This window comes from Linepithema humile, chromosome 1, assembly GCF_040581485.1.
Source record: "Linepithema humile isolate Giens D197 chromosome 1, Lhum_UNIL_v1.0, whole genome shotgun sequence".
Classification (NCBI taxonomy): domain Eukaryota; kingdom Metazoa; phylum Arthropoda; class Insecta; order Hymenoptera; family Formicidae; genus Linepithema; species Linepithema humile.
The window spans coordinates 31,304,667-31,321,914 of NC_090128.1; the positions used below are offsets into that span (position 1 = coordinate 31,304,667).

Sequence of the window (17,248 nt, forward strand, 5' to 3'; positions counted from 1 at the left end):
GTTACTAGGGATTGCGTCCGTAACGTTACGTGTGTTTTTTCTCCTTGTGTCCCATGGAGCCGTAAATACACACGTAATGGTATTACTATTTTTTATTTAACAGATTATAATTGTTTATTTGTATTTTATTCTTAAGAAAACTACAGAATATACACTCACCCGAAAAAAAAGCGGTACACTGAAAATGTGGGAAAAATTCATCAAATTTCAACTGACGATAACTTCGTAAATAATAAAGATAGAAAGTTCTATAAAATATGAAAATGAAGCTAAAAATCTCTACTTTAAGAATCAATTTATTTCAATGTTGCAAAATAAATTTATTGAAAATGGCGGATGACAAAGCGCGAGCATGCAAAATTAAAAAATAATGGTTCGAGTTTGCGACGGTGCACGGTATAAACAAAAAATTGTAGCTTATTGGGATCAAAAGCGTACGAAAGTACAGAGTCTCCTCTTTAAAATGCTTTTTTATGCATCTCGATACGATGATTTTTCGCCGAGAGATTCGCATTTGAAGAAAAAGGCAGATTCTTACTTCAAATGCGAATCTCTCAGCGAAAAATCATCGTATCGAGATGCATAAAAAAGCATTTTAAAGAGGAGACTCTGTACTTTCGTACGCTTTTGATCCCAATAAGCTACAATTTTTTGTTTATACCGTGCACCGTCGCAAACTCGAACCATTATTTTTCAATTTTGCATGCTCGCGCTTTGTCATCCGCCATTTTCAATAAATTTATTTTGCAACATTGAAATAAATTGATTCTTAAAGTAGAGATTTTTAGCTTCATTTTCATATTTTATAGAACTTTCTATCTTTATTATTTACGAAGTTATCGTCAGTTGAAATTTGATGAATTTTTCCCACATTTTCAGTGTACCGCTTTTTTTTCGGGTGAGTGTATTATAATTTTAACAAAAATTTTAATTAAATCGTCAAATTTAGTTAAATAAATAAAATTAAAAAAAGCATTACTAGTAATAACTAGTAACTTTTAGTAACTTTTACGGAAATTTCATGGAATTACGGCTCCATGGGACACAAGGAGATAAAACACACGTAACGTTACGGACACAATCCCTAGTAACTTTTGCGGACTTTCGGTGCGGATTACGGATTACGGGTTCTATGTGACGCCGGCCTAATAGCGTTTTCGATTATACAGGATTTGAACGACCCAGGGTTGGTTAATGACGTCATTGCAACCTCTCCACCAATGAAAGACTTGCATTTATAGTAAAATAGTGATTGATCAACCCTGGGTCGTTCAAATCCTGTATAATCGAAAACGCTATAACTGTTTCTAATCTAGTCCGATTAGTGCGGAAACAGCGATTCAGATTCCGGATTAGTCTAGGGAAATTTGGAAGTGTCGCTTGAGTACCACTGCTCGGTCCGATTAGAGATCCGATTATTTGTCGTAAGCACCCTTATAGGGCGGTATTCATAGTCCGTTCTTATATTTAAAATCGTCTTAAGCACGGACTTATATTCGCTCTCTTCGTCACACATAGATTGTGTCTGACGAAGAGAGCGAATATAAGTCCGTGCTTAAAACAATCTTAAATATAAGAACGGACTATGAATACCGACCATAATGTTCCAACAAGCGGCTTTATACAACTGTTTTGTGCCGGACACTGGGAGCTTTCCATCTAGGAGACACAGATCGACACTGTGTGACACGGTCAAACACCGTGCTTGGATACTTGATGGAATGCGTTTAGTTCTGAACTAGACTGCTAGAATCTGCTTATGTCTTCCCATGATATCTAGTAAGTTTATTTAATTGAAAAATTGGCGTACCAAGAGCATATTGACATATTTAAAGTACGTACAAATCAAACATAACCATCATTAATTATTGTTTACGATCGCGATGACTATAAATATATTTTGCAGATGGATAAAATGAAAATTCTCTAGAATACCATCCCAAAAATTGGCAGCCATCATGAACTAGACTCTGTGTTTGACTATGCTCTTCTGCTGTGTCGAACCGTGCCGTGGCGTGTCATTGTTGAAAAGCACCGTGTCTGCCACCGTGGCTTAGTTTACATCGATTGTTTAATACGCGTACCAAATACTAAATCTGATTCTTTGATAGGTATAAATCGTTTAGTGTAAAATCTACACCAATCAAAGAAGCAGATTTAATACTTGGTACGCGTACTAAACTATCGGTGTAAACTAATAGCGTTTTCGAATAAACGGGGTTTGAACGATCTAGGGTTGATCAATCACTATTTTACTATAAATGCAAGTCTTTCATTGGTGGAGAGGTTGCAATGACGTCATTAACCAACCCTGGGTCGTTCAAATCCTGTATAATCGAAAACGCTATAAGCCCGTGTCGATGTGTGTCGCCCACGGACTAAGGAATAGAAGGACGGAGCACAAGCTGTACCGGTGGAGCACGTTTGCGGCGGGGGGGGGGCCGCCATATTTGTTTAGTAATCACCACACATAGAACTCACTATTTGCGTATGTGTGAGAAATGAAAGTCAGATCCTGCGCACAATAAACAAAATAGGAAATAGAAATAGGAATAATTATTAAATATTAGAAATAAAAAATTGGAATTATTTATTTTAAAAATAAAAAGAATAGAAAAAATTAATGCATGAATTAAGAAATAAGAATTGGAACTAATTAATATATTTTATTCTCTTGTTAGATGTAAAATAATTTCTCTTTTTAATATTAAATGTTTATTGCTATTTCTAATATTTTGTCTACTGTATGCAGAGCCTCAGAGTAATAAAAGTTAAAGTATTTTATAAAATTTATAATACAACAATAATAAAATCGCCTAATTTCTTTATGCTTGTCACTCGTTATGTCTAGTGGCACCACTACACGAGTGTAACCATGTCACAGACACAGAATCTCTGTGTGAGAATTGTTACATCAATATGGCGGAAAGCAGTCCCCCCCGCACGCTTGAGTTACCATCCCCTCTCGCCTAAACTAGGACTTTAGACTCAGTCCCTCTATTCCTTAGTCCGTAGTTATAACGAACAGCGTCAGTAATACCAGTTCTGCAATAAAGAACGCTTCAGTGTACACTTTTTGAACTAGTGCAGCCAGTTCAGGAATAAAAAACAAACCTCATGTCACAGACACAGAATCTCTGTGTGAGAATCGCTACATCAATATGGCGGAAAGCAGTCCCCCCCGCACGCTTGAATTACCATCCCTTCTCGCCTAAACTAGGACTTTAGACTCAGTCTAGAGACCCTAAAAAGAGAGACTCGCCAACTCGTCACGTGACTGTTAGTGGACTCTGATTGGCTGGTGTATGGATCGCACATTTGTGCCCCGTGTGCACCATAAAGCTACTCTGAACTACACTGGGTGTTTACGATAATTCAAGTTTGAGTTAGTTTCACTAGGACCGAAAAATGAGATATACATAACCATCTAGAACCTTTATGATTTATGACAACTCGACGCTGTCTTGTATTGCTTGAGTTAAATTCATTGAATTTGTTGAGTTTAATAAATATAATTATATACATATATATATAATTATATTTATTAAAGAGGTATACCAATATACATACCAACATTATTTGTTTCTTTCATAGACTGATTTGCAGTTGACATTTTTTTATTATTATACAATAAAATTTGCTCTATAAACTCAACAAATTCAATTAATTTAACTCAAGCAATACAAGACAGCGTCAAGTTGTCATAAATCATAAAGGTTCTAGATGGTTATGTCTATCTCATTTTTCGGTCCTAGTGAAACTAACTCGAACTTGAATTATCGTAAACACCCACTATTAGCGTTTTCGATTATACAGGATTTGAACGACCCAGGGTTGGTTAATGACGTCATTGCAACCTCTCCACCAATGAAAGACTTGCATTTATAGTAAAATAGTGATTGATCAACCCTGGGTCGTTCAAATCCTGTATAATCGAAAACGCTATATGAATAATGGCCATAGTGTAGTTCAGTGTAGCTTTATGGTGCACACGGGGCACAAATGTGTGATCCATACACCAGCCAATCAGAGTCCACTAACAGTCACGTGACGAGTTGGCGAGTCTCTCTTTTTAGGGTCTCTAACTCAGTCCCTCTATTCCTTAAGCCTTGTGTTCACGATACTAGAACTCGGTCCGAGATCTCGGACTGAGGGAAAGTTACTAGAACTCGGATCATGTACACACTGAATTTGGATGCAAAACTCGAATAAGAAGCTCAAACGAAATAATGCGTTGCGTCCCATTTTTCGGTACGAGTTATTGCGAGTTATTAGATTTTACTAGTTTCTTTTACTATTAGCGTTTTCGATTATACAGGATTTGAACGACCCAAGATTGGTTAATGACGTTATTGCAACCTCTCCACCAATGAAAGACTTGCATTTATAGTAAAATAGTGATTGATCAACCCTAGATTGTTCAAACCCCGTTTATTCGAAAACGCTATATCTGTCAAGATAAAATATAAGATACTCATAGGGTGTTTACGATAATTCAAGTTCGAGTTAGTTTCACTAGGACCGAAAAATGAGATAGACATAACCATCTAGAATCTTTATAATTTATGACAACTCAACGCTGTCTTGTATTGCTTGAGTTAAATTAATTGAATTTGTTGAGTTTATAGAGCAAATTTTATATTGTAATAAAAAAATGTTAACTGCAAATTAGTCTATGAAAGAAACAAATAATGTTGGTATGTATGTTGGTATACCTCTTTAATAGATATAATTATATATATATGTATATAATTATATTTATTAAACTCAACAAATTCAATGAATTTAACTCAAGCAATACAAGACAGCGTTGAGTTGTCATGAATCATAAAGGTTCTAGATGGTTATGTATATCTCATTGTCGGTCCTAGTGAAACTAACTCGAACTTGAATTATCGTAAACACCCATCGTAAACACCCAGTGGGTGCATTCGTTTATGCAGTTACTGCCGCAGATGTCGTTCGTTTACTCCGCCTGCGAAAATAACTGCAGCGCAGTTTGTCGTTCGTTTACGCAGGGATGTATCTCATCTGCGCAGGTACTTCGGAGGTCCTGCTCTGGATGCTCTGCTTGCAGTACTGCGTAAACGAATACACCCATTGCGAATCTAGCTTAATTATCTGCATCCACATTGATTAATTAAAATGTGAAAATAGATTTTATTAAAATAAAAAATCAAAAAGGGGTAGAACAACTCCTCGAAATCGATCCCGCAAAAGTAAAAGTAATCCAAGATAAGTATTATATAATGGAAAAATTTTTTAAAGTTTACGATATTCGTATTTACAATCAAATTAACCTAAAAATGCACACGTATTAAATGTAGATTGAAAATCTAAACACATTATAAAATTTTAAACTGTCTGAATTTTCTATAAACAAATTTTGTAATGTTTTGGGATTTGTTTTTGTAAATTTATCTCAGGTACAGGTTCTGCTGCAATAGTTCCTAACCATGTAATGATTTCGTCTACAGCTGATATAGAAAAAGGATCAGAGAACTCTCAATTTAAGAATGTTTTGATCCCGTCTTCATTATTTTCGCAAAATTTTGTATAGACACAACGTAATGCAACTTCGCCAATGCTTTTAAATCCATTCACGCAGCCATTCACGCAGGTGTGCGTTCGGTAAATTAGATAACGTGACTAGCAGATGATAAACGCAGTGGATGCGCTAACCGCTGCATAAACGAATGCACCCAGTGTGTACATGATCCGAGTTCTAGTAACTTTCTCTTAGTCCGAGATCTCGGACTGAGTTCTAGTATTGTGGACACAAGGGGTGTTTACGATAATTCAAGTTCGAGTTAGTTTTACTAGGACCGACAATGAGATATACATAACCATCTAGAACCTTTATGATTCATGACAACTCAACGCTGTCTTGTATTGCTTGAGTTAAATTCATTGAATTTGTTGAGTTTAATAAATATAATTATATACATATATATATAATTATATCTATTAAAGAGATATACCAACATACATACCAACATTATTTGTTTCTTTCATAGACTGATTTGCAGTTAACATTTTTTTATTACAATAAAATTTGCTCTATAAACTCAACAAATTCAATTAATTTAACTCAAGCAATACAAGACAGCGTTGAGTTGTCATAAATCATAAAGATTCTAGATGGTTATGTCTATCTCATTTTTCGGTCCTAGTGAAACTAATAGCGTTTTCGAATAAACGGGGTTTGAACGACCCAGGGTTGATCAATCACTGGGCTTGTTCGTTTTAGCTGCACTGGGGCAGCTCTGGGTCTGCTCTAAACAAGATAATACAGGACAAACTATTTATCTGTCCTGTATTATCCTGTGTAGAGCAGACCCAGAGCAGCCCCAGTGTAGCTAAAACGAACAAGCCCACTATTTTACTATAAATGCAAGTCTTTCATTGGTGGAGAGGTTGCAATGACGTCATTAACCAACCCTGGGTCGTTCAAATCCTGTATAATCGAAAACGCTATAACTCGAACTTGAATTATCGTAAACACCCAAGGCTTTAGAGCGCTAGTGTTCTTCTTGTTGCTCGCGATTGGCCGATTCCCTTTGGCTAACAGCCGCTCTCGGATTGGTCCGTAAGGACACGTGACTACGTCTACGCACGCGGGAGCGACGAGGCGAGAACAGAGAGTCTTTTGTAACGATAGCTGAAGTAAGGATCAGTGGCCGGCATAGCCGGTGAATAAAGTCTTTTATTTAAAAGTGAACGTATCCTATTGCTCTCCCAATCTGCTTATCCTGACGAATCACATTCATTTCCTGACAAATCAGCTCTCAATAAACATATTCAGGTCTTTACAGTACATTTTTCCAATCACTTATTCAGTTATTAAAAGTTCAATCTATTGTATTTTTTTGTGATAATCTGATATCATTAATCAGAACTCCCGACTTGGATTCGCATTCGATATACATTTAGGAATACGTACAGATAAGCGTGGATGCGCTTATTCACGAAACGTTTGCGTTCTGCATTCTACGCTAATATGCCATGAAGTTATTGTAATAGCCAAAAGAGCGAGCGTAGCTTTAAAATATCTTTACGATACCAAAATTTTAATTACTAGTTCATTTATTATATACAAAATTAAATTCATAAAAGATAAAAGAGCATAACAATTGTACACAGTTTTATAGATTTCTTCCGTTTTATTGAAAAATGGTTAATAAAAACATAAATTATGCGAGTAAGATTTCGCTCTAATATTTATATTTTGATCTTTTTTTCTCGATTGCGATACAGAAAATACTGCATACGCTGTCTCGTTAAGATTAATAATTCTTTATAATTCGTTTGCGTAAATTGAAAAAGCGCTAAGTAATTTACAATTGAACAAATAAACTAATATTATCGGACATTTCTTAAAGAAAAAAATACAATATAACAATATTAATAGTCTTGTTTTATATAATATTGATAATAACTGTATCGTATATTAAGTGAATACTACGTGCGATAATGCAACTTTCTGGAAAAGTAAATTCCACTTATTAGCAATTGATTCGCATTGCAAGTCGAATTGTCGCACGTAATACAACGCGATATGAATTATTGCATGGCACATTCGCTGAAAAGAACATCTTATACAGTTGCATGCTTTTCCGTGTCTGCTACTACTTATCCGAATTGTTCTGCTTCAGTATCCGAATGTGATTTTATAGCTGTTTCATCAATTATAAATCATTTGATAATTTATTACACAACCGAATATCACTGAGATAATTACTAACACACGAACTTCGATTCGTCGAAATATACGAAAAATCCCTGAAGCTCTTATCGTGTTATAAATTGATACGCAGCAACCGATCGTCCTCTCACTCGCTATTATATCTTTACAATTTACAAATATAATTTGATACATCATCGAAAAATACATTCGCGCCACACACGTATATCACCATTTCTATTCGCTCTTTAGAGTGATTTCTTTCTTTTTAATAAATCTGGAAACTTGTTAAAAACTTAAACAATTAAAGTTTAAACAATAATAATGACGATAGACTAATAATAATAATTAATAATAATCAATCAATTTTATAGTAAGCACAATGTTACTTAAAAGTATATAATAGTATTTAGTGTACAGCAAAATTATTAAAAGATTTCGCACTATCATAAAATATCTATCAACTATTGGAAAATATCTATGGAGAAATGGCCTTAACATATAATGCAGATGTAATATCTTTCCTTTTTCCCCTAATTTAAACATATCCAAGTTTCGATTTTTGAGAATACTCTATGAATAGATAGATTTATTCCGGAGAGACACAAAAATAGTTGTGATTTTCTAAAGCAATCGCATTTTGTTTGTATTTCGCTATTAGAAATTACTTCGATGTGTTCTGCATTTTTAAAGAAACTATTGGTGTCATTATACCTAAATTTTTGATATAACTAATTATTCTCATATTATATTATTCGTATAATCAATTGTTTTTTAGATTCTTGAATGTTTCACGATAAATGTGTAACTTTGATGCAAAAAATAGAATAAACAACCATCTTTCTGTGTCATATTGTTTCATATTTTTGATAGATATTATTATGTTAGAAGAAAAATCGGCTTTTAGTATTTATTGTGTAAGATATGGAGTAATAATAAAAAATAAAAAACATTAAAATAACAATTTTTTTCCTTTTAAAGCAATATAAGATATGTTCAAATTCATTTATATAAATTCCCTTAACATGGAAGAATTTTCATATTGTATATTATATTATGTTGCACTTTTGGAAGAAATACTTATTGAATATATACTATTATGTGAAATATGACACATTAGAAACATACCAAATAACATAAAATGAATAGAAATGTAAATTATATATAGAAATTAGAAATGCTTTTTTATATAAATATATTAACTTCACAATTTATAAAAAATGTTTCAAAACTATTGCATTGATCATAAAGCTTTGTTTTAAAACAATGTGAACGTAGATTCTGGCTAGTTTTACTGCAGTTTTAAGATTTATTACTATTACATTTCATATGTACACACGCAAGATAAAATTTAAAGCAAGCGTTTACAAAATTCTGTCAATTGTAAACAATATATAATTACTGTAAATTTCTCCATAAAAAGACTAACGCTCATATATTTGCGTAAAATACTCAAAAAAATAATATAATGCTCTCTATATACTACATGAATTATAATTTCGCGATTGATGAAATGTGATACAAATATAATACAGAAAGTAGTGACGTTAATACGTCATATCACCGTAATATTTCAACATGTTTCAGATCTCGTCATATATCCAGAACTAATATAAACTTATATAAGATCGTCACACAATACAAAGATTAAACTAAATAAACTAGATGCCTATATTCACATGAATATCAGTTTCCGTTATTACGCTATCATTACGCTATAAGGATAATGGCAATATTTGGGCTAGAACTAAACTTCTATACCAAATGTGAATATGTTACATATGCTTGGTGTATTCTGTACGTATGTATATATGAAACTCTCTTTCTATACTTACCTAATATGTATACTTTATATATATGGCTTATCATTATAGTTACAGTTGATTATAATTTTAATTCGATCGTTTCTCACAGTATATATCTTTACAAGATTCTTCACTGTTATCGCAGTGAGACGTCCATTTGATTGACATTGATTGGCATAACAAATTTTCGTGCGTTACTGGTTGTATCGTTGAACCTGTAACAGCTTGGTGCTTTTCGCATTAAACGTAAATAATCATTATAATACCACTAAGACGGTTCGCTGCCCATCTGCACGTCGCTAGAAGCTGTTTGAGGATTGTTTTCGATATTCTGCATAGGCACCTGTGATTCAGAAATATTAGCAGACTCTTTAGATGTAAGTACAGTAGAATCATTGGCGACTGTCGTCTCTGTTTTATGATATTGTTTTATTGACGACGACAATGCTGCTTTCGGTTTCGCTTTTGTTATAGCTTGTTGCTCCATGCTATCAATTTCAGCCCAAATGCTTCTTGCTTCCTTGAAAAGCTAAAAAAAATATTTATTTTTGTTTAATAATTAATATCATTATTTCTTATTAAGACAGCAGTGAGAGATATACTCACTTGATTCAACCATGGTTCATCTGCTAACAATTCATTCAATATTTTTGTTGTGTCCTTGTGCGGAGAAGCTGCTCTTTTATCGGCCACTCTTCTCGTACATTCCAAAAACATTAGATACTTTTGATGAGCAACTTTATTATACAAAGTTACCTTTTTTTGGCAAATGCGGCATAATAAAAAAGCCTAGTGTAAAATAAAAATAAGTATAGAGATTTTGTTATATTATATTATATTATATTATATTATATTATATTATATTATATTATATTATATTATATAATATTATATTATATTTATATTATATTATATTATATTATATTATATTATATATTATATTATATTATATTATATTTATATTATATTATATTATATTATATTATATTATATTATATTATATTATATTATATTATATTATATTATATTATATTATATTATATTATATTATATTATATTATATTATATTATATTATATTATATTATATTATATTATATTATATTATATTATATTATATTATATTATATTATATTATATTATATATATTTATATATCGTACTTTGTCGTGAGGTGCTCTTGGATCAGGAGGTGAGCCTTCCAATGTAGTACTATTATATGGCTGTCCATAAAGCAGAACTCTCGCATAGATTTTTGTCTGTTGACAACCAGCGCAAGATTTCCCTTTATATTCCGATGCCGGTAGATCTTTAAGCACATCAACACACGGCCATGTTGATATTGCTGTCACAACATTCGGTTTCCATTTAGTCGTGAACAAGAGACGACGTTTCCTCTCCTCTGTTACTTCATCGACAATCTTAACATTTGACAGGAAGTAATCATCTAAAGAATAATAGCAAACACACAATTATTATCGCGTCGTGATGCACGTTTATTAAAGATAGTAATAAATCAATTTAATTTATATTTCTTACCTTGTTCTTGTAATATTTCTGTAAGAAAATTCGAATCCAAAGCTTGCGAGATCAATGTCTGTATATAAACTTCAAAATTATCTTGATACTTTTCGGTATCTTTCATAGATTTAATGATGTTCTCGCTGCAATCAGGAAAAAAGAAAAAAATATAAATAAAAAGTCACAAAACTTGTTTAAGTCTTATACAAACATTCACCTATCATCAATGATCATCTCATCTCTCAAGAATTCCACAATTGTTTCTATCTTGCCTTGCTGCCAGAATTTCACAGGAACTTGTTGATATATATGTCGATTTTGTGAAACCCATGCAGAATACTTTGAAAAAAAAATGTAAAATAAAAATTACAGAATAATATATTTAATTACTGTTTTTAATATATTTTACAACACTTGGTTAAATTTACCGTAGATATGTTTCTGTATAAAGTTTTTCCATTGGATTTGAATGGTTCATATTTCTGGAGTAACGTTTTGCCGTCTATTCTCCAAAGAGGGGGATATTCTTCAATCAAATCTGTCTTGATCACAACAAATTCACCAGACTGGAAAATAAGAAAAAATATTATTTTTTATTTAATCCACTGCTAATATTTAATACTTTAATTAGTCAAAGATATTGTTATAAGTCAGTTGTAAGAAATACATATATGCATGGGGTATTGTAGCAAATTTTAATTAGAATTTAAAAAAAATTAAAGATTACCGTGTCTTCTGAATTGCTTACAGAATGCTGCATGCAAAATATAATGAGATTATTAATCTGTTATTCGTAATATGAGGCCAATTAATATGTTGAATCATCTTTGCAAAATCTGTACCTTAAATGGTGAGATATCGATATCTTCGTCGCTTGCTGCCGCTGCTAATTTTTCATCATTCTTAGAAGAAACTTTGCCAGAACTATTAAAGTTTTTTGAAGACATTTCGTGTTTTTTCCTTGTCGATTTTTTGGAAACAATAGCTTCCCCAGACGAATATCCATCTTCCTCCAAGATCTTCCTAATTTTTTTTGTGATAGCAGGTCTACCACGTTTCTTTCTCTTTTCTTCTTCTTCCCCGATCAATTTTACAGCAGGAGTCCACGCTGGATCTGAATCGGAATCGACTTGTTCCTCGTCATTATCGAAATAATCTATACCCTGTTGTCGATCCAGAAATTGTTTCACTGAGGTCTTTTCTTTCGCTTTTCTTCTCGATGTCTCACGTCTGGGAGGAAGGAGTAAAGGATCTACTGTGCAAGATATACATATTTTCAAAGCTGTAAAGTATCAATTAAAACAAAACAGAGAATATAAAAGATACATCCATATTACCTTCTTCAGCCTTCTTTGAAGACTTTTTCTCTGTTTCCGCTGCTGCTGCTGCTACCGCTGCTGCCGCCGCTGCCGCTGCAGCAGCTCTTCTCTTTCTATCTGTGGGTCCACCGGGCTTAATAGGCCGACCTTTCCTACCTTTTCCTTCTGATTTCACAGTAACAACTTCAGTATTACTAGAATTACTTGCGTTCTGCACTTTCTTCTCAGTTTTCTTAGGAGCAAACAGAAAGTCATCGTCACTAGTAAATCCGTCGTCACTCGAATCAAAGTTTGACTTTTTTCTCTCCTTCGGCAATGGAAAGTACCTAGGATCATTAGCGTAATCTATTACAGGTGTTTCCTTAACCGATGTTTCCTTAATCGGCGCCGGTTTTTCTTGGGGTTTAGTAGTTTCGCCGTTAATTAAAGCTTCCGTAGGTTTATTCGACTCAACGGGTATATACGGTTTTGACCTGTTCCATGTAGCCTTTCTGCCACCGCGTATAGCAGGCGGCGGAGAGGGATCTCTTTCACCTTGCAGAAACTTTAAGTAGCTCGTCATAAAGCCTGTATTCGGGTCTCGATTGGGCCGTTTAAAGTCTTTGTTCATTTGATTCGCGCTCGGCATCAGTTGCTGATCCTGCTTAAGGAAACCTAGCTCCTCTTCGATATTAGGAACGATCACTTTAGGCTGGTCGTCTTTGACTTCTTGATTGTAATTGGTGTTTTGATTCGCGGTATTCTCGAATCCTATCGGCGTTATCTCGACCGAGGATTGGAATTCGTGTGGGTGATGTGGATGATGACCCGCGGGAATATGGAAGGCCGGAAAATATGGGAGAGGCGGCGGCGCGTGATGATGCGACACCATTAGCGTCTGGTGCTGGTGTGCCGGGGTGCCCACAAAATTAGTCGAATGGTGCAGTGACGACTGAGAGCTAAAGGCGCCGGACGCAGTGGGGAACATCTTGGCGGGTGAGGGCGGCCACCGTTCGAACTCGAAGTAACCGTTCTGTTGTTGTTGATTAACCGCGTTGTGGTGAGCCGGCGGTGGTATCCTATTGAGGTATTCCGTCATCGTCGCAGTGCCCGTAAGTTCGTTCGCCAATGGCGTATTGTGTACACTTTTCTCCAAACTTTTCCTCTTCTTGTTAGCACTGTCGGCTTTTCGCCGTTCCTCAGCCTGCTTCTGTTGCTCTGTCGTACTGGTCGGTATAGCAGCGGTCGTGTGCTGCTGCACTTGACAGGGGCTCTGTTGCAACGTCTGCAAGTTCTTCACAATACTCATCGGGTCTCCCCGGCAGCTGCTCAAGTCCTGCAGCGCCACTTGATTAGCCTCGAAATACGGCTGCTGTCTATCCGCAACGTTTATCAGTCTTTGCACCTGTTGCTGAACCGGCAAGCTCTGCGCATTCATGTCGCCAGCGGTCGCATTTGTGCCGCTGTAAACGGCAAACTTCCTGTTATCGTTCACCGTTTGCCGGTTGTCACTCTCCCAGCAGACTTGCTGCTTCTGCGTCTGCGAGAAATCCTGCTGCTGCCTGTCGTACGTTTTACCCTCAGCGTTGTAAGCGGTTTTGTTGTTCTCTGTGGTGCCCAACGCGCGCGTAATCACCGACGAATACGCGACCTGTCCCTGGGACGCCGGTCTAGAAACGGTGACGTCAAGAGGTGACGACGGAGTAACCTGTTGCTGAACTCCGCCTTTGTACGATGTGCCGCTGGCACATTGATTGCTGTTATTTTCGGTATGCTGTTGCAACGGCGACGGCGACGACATGGTCGCCATTGGACTATTGTACATGGGATACGCCGGACTCGGAACGTGGCCCAAGGGACTGGCCTGCGAATGGGCTTGCAAAGGACTCGGTCGTCGGGGAACAACAACGCTGCAGTCTGGTCCATTTTGCGAAGTATTGGAGGAGTACGCGGAGTCCGTTGAAGTTGCGGATTTTGATCTGCCTGGATGATGGTACTCCGCGTCGTTCGTTGATCCCGTCAAATAATGTCTATAGGTCGTAGTTTGTTGTTGTTGTTGTTGTTGCTGCTGCTGCTGCTGTTGTTGATTCAAAATGTGAAACGTCTGCTGCTGTTGCTGCTGCTGAGGATGCGACTGGAGATTGCTGTTGGACGATGCCCTCTGGTTGCTCGTGAGCTTGCCACTGGTATTGTTGCAGTTTGCGGTATTGTTCGTGGCGTAATTTAAGCTACGATTGTCCATAATGGAGAAGCTAATCGGAGACGATTGACTGTTATCATGCCCCTGTTGCTCGTTTCTTCGATGCTCGACACCTCCGTGGCTACCCAATTCCGAATAGATCTTCGCCTGCGCCTTGGACTGAATATTTTGCTGAGCGGCGTTGGTGACCGCTTTGTTAGGCGGCGACGTGAAATTGCCGTTGCGCGTTCCCTGTTTGTCCTGAATCGCTTGCGTGGAGCCTGATCGCACGGAGGCACTCAAAAAAACCGTCGTCGACACGACTGACCTCGACGGCGGCTGCGGTATTCTGTATTCCTTACCCGAGGCATTATTGCTCGGTGTCGACACGATGCACGATTGCTGATGCTGCAGCGACGATTGCACCTTGCCGTTTCCGGCAATGGATTGGCTTCCATTGCTCGCACTTGGATAAGTGCTCGTCAAGTTCTCGGAACTAAAAGTCGTCGGAACTTGATGGAAGAACGTCTGACTGCTACTGGCCTGCGACGTGGGAATCACGGATTTTACACTGACGGTAGGTGATTGTGATCTTACATTGACTGATTTCTTCGCGTCGGTCGGACAACCGGATGTCTTAAAATCTGCGCTACACGCAGACGAACTAGTTAACTGGGAAGCATTGATATTATTTATGGTCTGCGTGTTGAAATGGGTATTGAAAGTGTTCTCGTAGCCGGTGCCGCTGGATTTCGTTGACGGCGCGCCCGGGGACGAAGGAACAACGCTCTCATGTGGCAAAATGCCGAACGGGCTAGGCAGCTGTGTATTATTCTGATGTGTCCAGGCCAATGTTGACGCCGTGGGCGACGTCGGCACCCCTTGTTGTTCAAAGAATGTAGCTTGATGCGCGGTGCTATAATTCTCTCTCAACGCAGGAATATCAGACTCCGTTGTGGTGTTTTGCTTCGTCACCGACACCGTTTGCGCTTGAACGAGAGTTTGCCTATGTTGAGTAACATAATGCGCCTGTTTAGCATTGGGAAACAGAGGAGTGAAAACGTCGTAACCCACGGGGGGCGGAGATAGAAATCCCCCCGGATTAAAAGGGGACGGTTGACCCGCCAGAGTTGCTGTTGTATGGGCTGCTTGTAGAAGCAATTGCGACGTCGTTGTTGATGGCGCTGCCTGTGTAGCAGCTGTTGTTAAATGATGGGAGACAAAATCACTGGATGTCGTTGGTGTTGCTGCTTGAAATGTCCCAGTGGCACTGCCCACGGTAATACGATTGTATGCGTACCATGGACCAACGGGATCCATTACCCAAGCTTGGCACTATAGTGCCTTGCTTGGTATACGTTCAATGGATTCTCCTGATTGATAATACTAAAAACATACCTCAGGATACTCATAACTTGTTATCACAACTTCTTTATGTTTGTTTGCTTCTGTGCAAAGTAGTAAATTATGCTGAAAAATTTCCAGTAAATATACAATCACCAAAAATTCACTCGATGATCAGGACTAGCACCTCCATCCTCTCTGAAAAAGCAAAATAAAGTCACATGATTGATTTTGTTTTATAGTAAATGATAGACAGTGTGTACTTATCAAAATTACAATATAACTAAATTGCAACATTCTTTGCATTCCAAACTAAAAATTGTGTTTATGCAATATGCTGCTGTTCAAAAACCAGAAAACTCTATTTTAAGGAAATAAATGAAAAGTAAATATGTTGTAGCAACCATGACAGTCGCATCTATTTTGAATTATTTTGTCAATAAAAAAAGAATGATCAAGTAATTCTTATAATTGCGATTTTGTGCGTACATTCTCGTGACAACAAGAGAATTATTTGTGCAATCAGTAAAAACAAAATTAGTTGATTAGCTTACGTTTTGCATAGGATCCAGGATTAAGCACAACAATGAAAGAGTGTGCAATGTAATCTGACGTTCCTGAAGTGTTGCAGGATCGGGTGCTCGAATAAGTGTCGATAAAGGATCACGGATGTTCGCAGAATCCGAGATTGCTCGTTGAAGCTTCTCAGAGCGCACCGCCGAGGCTGCGACACAGTGCTCAGCTACAATCAGTGGCGATGACAATCGGTGCAAGTGCTGTACGTCCGACGACGACAGAAAGACAGGAAACGATCGCCGCATACTCGGCGCGGGAACGATTCCCGCAATACGAGAACAGCGACGGCGATGACGATGACAGCGACGGCGACGACGCTATTCTCTTCAAGGACGCGCAGCCGTACGGCGAATCGGATGCTGTGAAATAATGCAGCGCTTGTCGGACTGTCAGACGACGAAACGTCGTCTCGGCGAATAATATGATAAGTATGGCTACACAAGCAGCAGGAGCTATTACACGATAAACGCACGACACGCGATACGCGGGCGGCACTAGCGGCAGCAGTAGCACCCTACCGGACAACGGCGAGTCGCGCTCACATGATTCGCGCGTGTAATCACGGCGATGAACGCGCATTCCGTGCACCGCTTAATGACACGCGTCGCGACGTCTTGACGTTCTCGCACGGATTCATTTATCGTTTATAAACGACATACACACATTAACACTTGCTCGTGCACACTGTGCACAATATCACTGTCCCGCATTGCTGCCCATTATTGGCCGCCATTTTGATTCCAGACAACAATGGACTGCCATCTCCCGTCTGCTTCAGACAAATTGCACTAAACCACTAATACACTGGGCGGAATTTTTGAATAAATAAATAAGTTGTAATATA

General features: G+C 37.2%; 1 protein-coding gene across 3 annotated transcripts; it reads right to left on the reverse strand.

The window, feature by feature from the left end:
- Positions 1 to 7,143: 7,143 nt before the first annotated feature.
- Positions 7,144 to 17,152, reverse strand: LOC105680140 (glutamine and serine-rich protein 1). Of its 3 annotated transcripts, none has more exons than XM_012380595.2 (10): positions 16,383 to 17,152; positions 12,345 to 16,026; positions 11,850 to 12,259; positions 11,735 to 11,761; positions 11,436 to 11,573; positions 11,225 to 11,346; positions 11,026 to 11,150; positions 10,650 to 10,933; positions 10,096 to 10,278; positions 7,144 to 10,018 (listed from the first exon to the last, which is right to left on the reverse strand). In XM_012380595.2, exons 2-10 carry the CDS (start codon positions 15,802 to 15,804, stop codon positions 9,758 to 9,760), a joined length of 5,010 nt encoding a protein of 1,669 aa, XP_012236018.1. In that variant the 5' UTR covers positions 15,805 to 16,026; positions 16,383 to 17,152; the 3' UTR covers positions 7,144 to 9,757. The 3 variants fall into 3 exon arrangements, with proteins under 3 accessions (XP_012236018.1, XP_012236017.1, XP_012236019.1); XM_012380594.2 differs by having other exon boundaries at positions 11,850 to 12,262; XM_012380596.2 differs by lacking the exon at positions 11,735 to 11,761 and having other exon boundaries at positions 11,850 to 12,262.
- Positions 17,153 to 17,248: the final 96 nt, after the last annotated feature.

Bases quoted from the DNA above. Each gene is read 5' to 3' on its own strand.
- LOC105680140 (XM_012380594.2), bottom strand. From the start codon at position 15,804: ATGGATCCCGTTGGTCCATGGTACGCATACAATCGTATTACCGTGGGC. The intron at 11,347-11,435 runs GTAAATTTAACC...TTTTTTTCAAAG, and splicing joins TATACAGAAACATATCTACG to TATTCTGCATGGGTTTCACA. The intron at 10,019-10,095 runs GTGAGTATATCT...TATTTTTTTTAG, and splicing joins ATGAACCATGGTTGAATCAA to CTTTTCAAGGAAGCAAGAAG.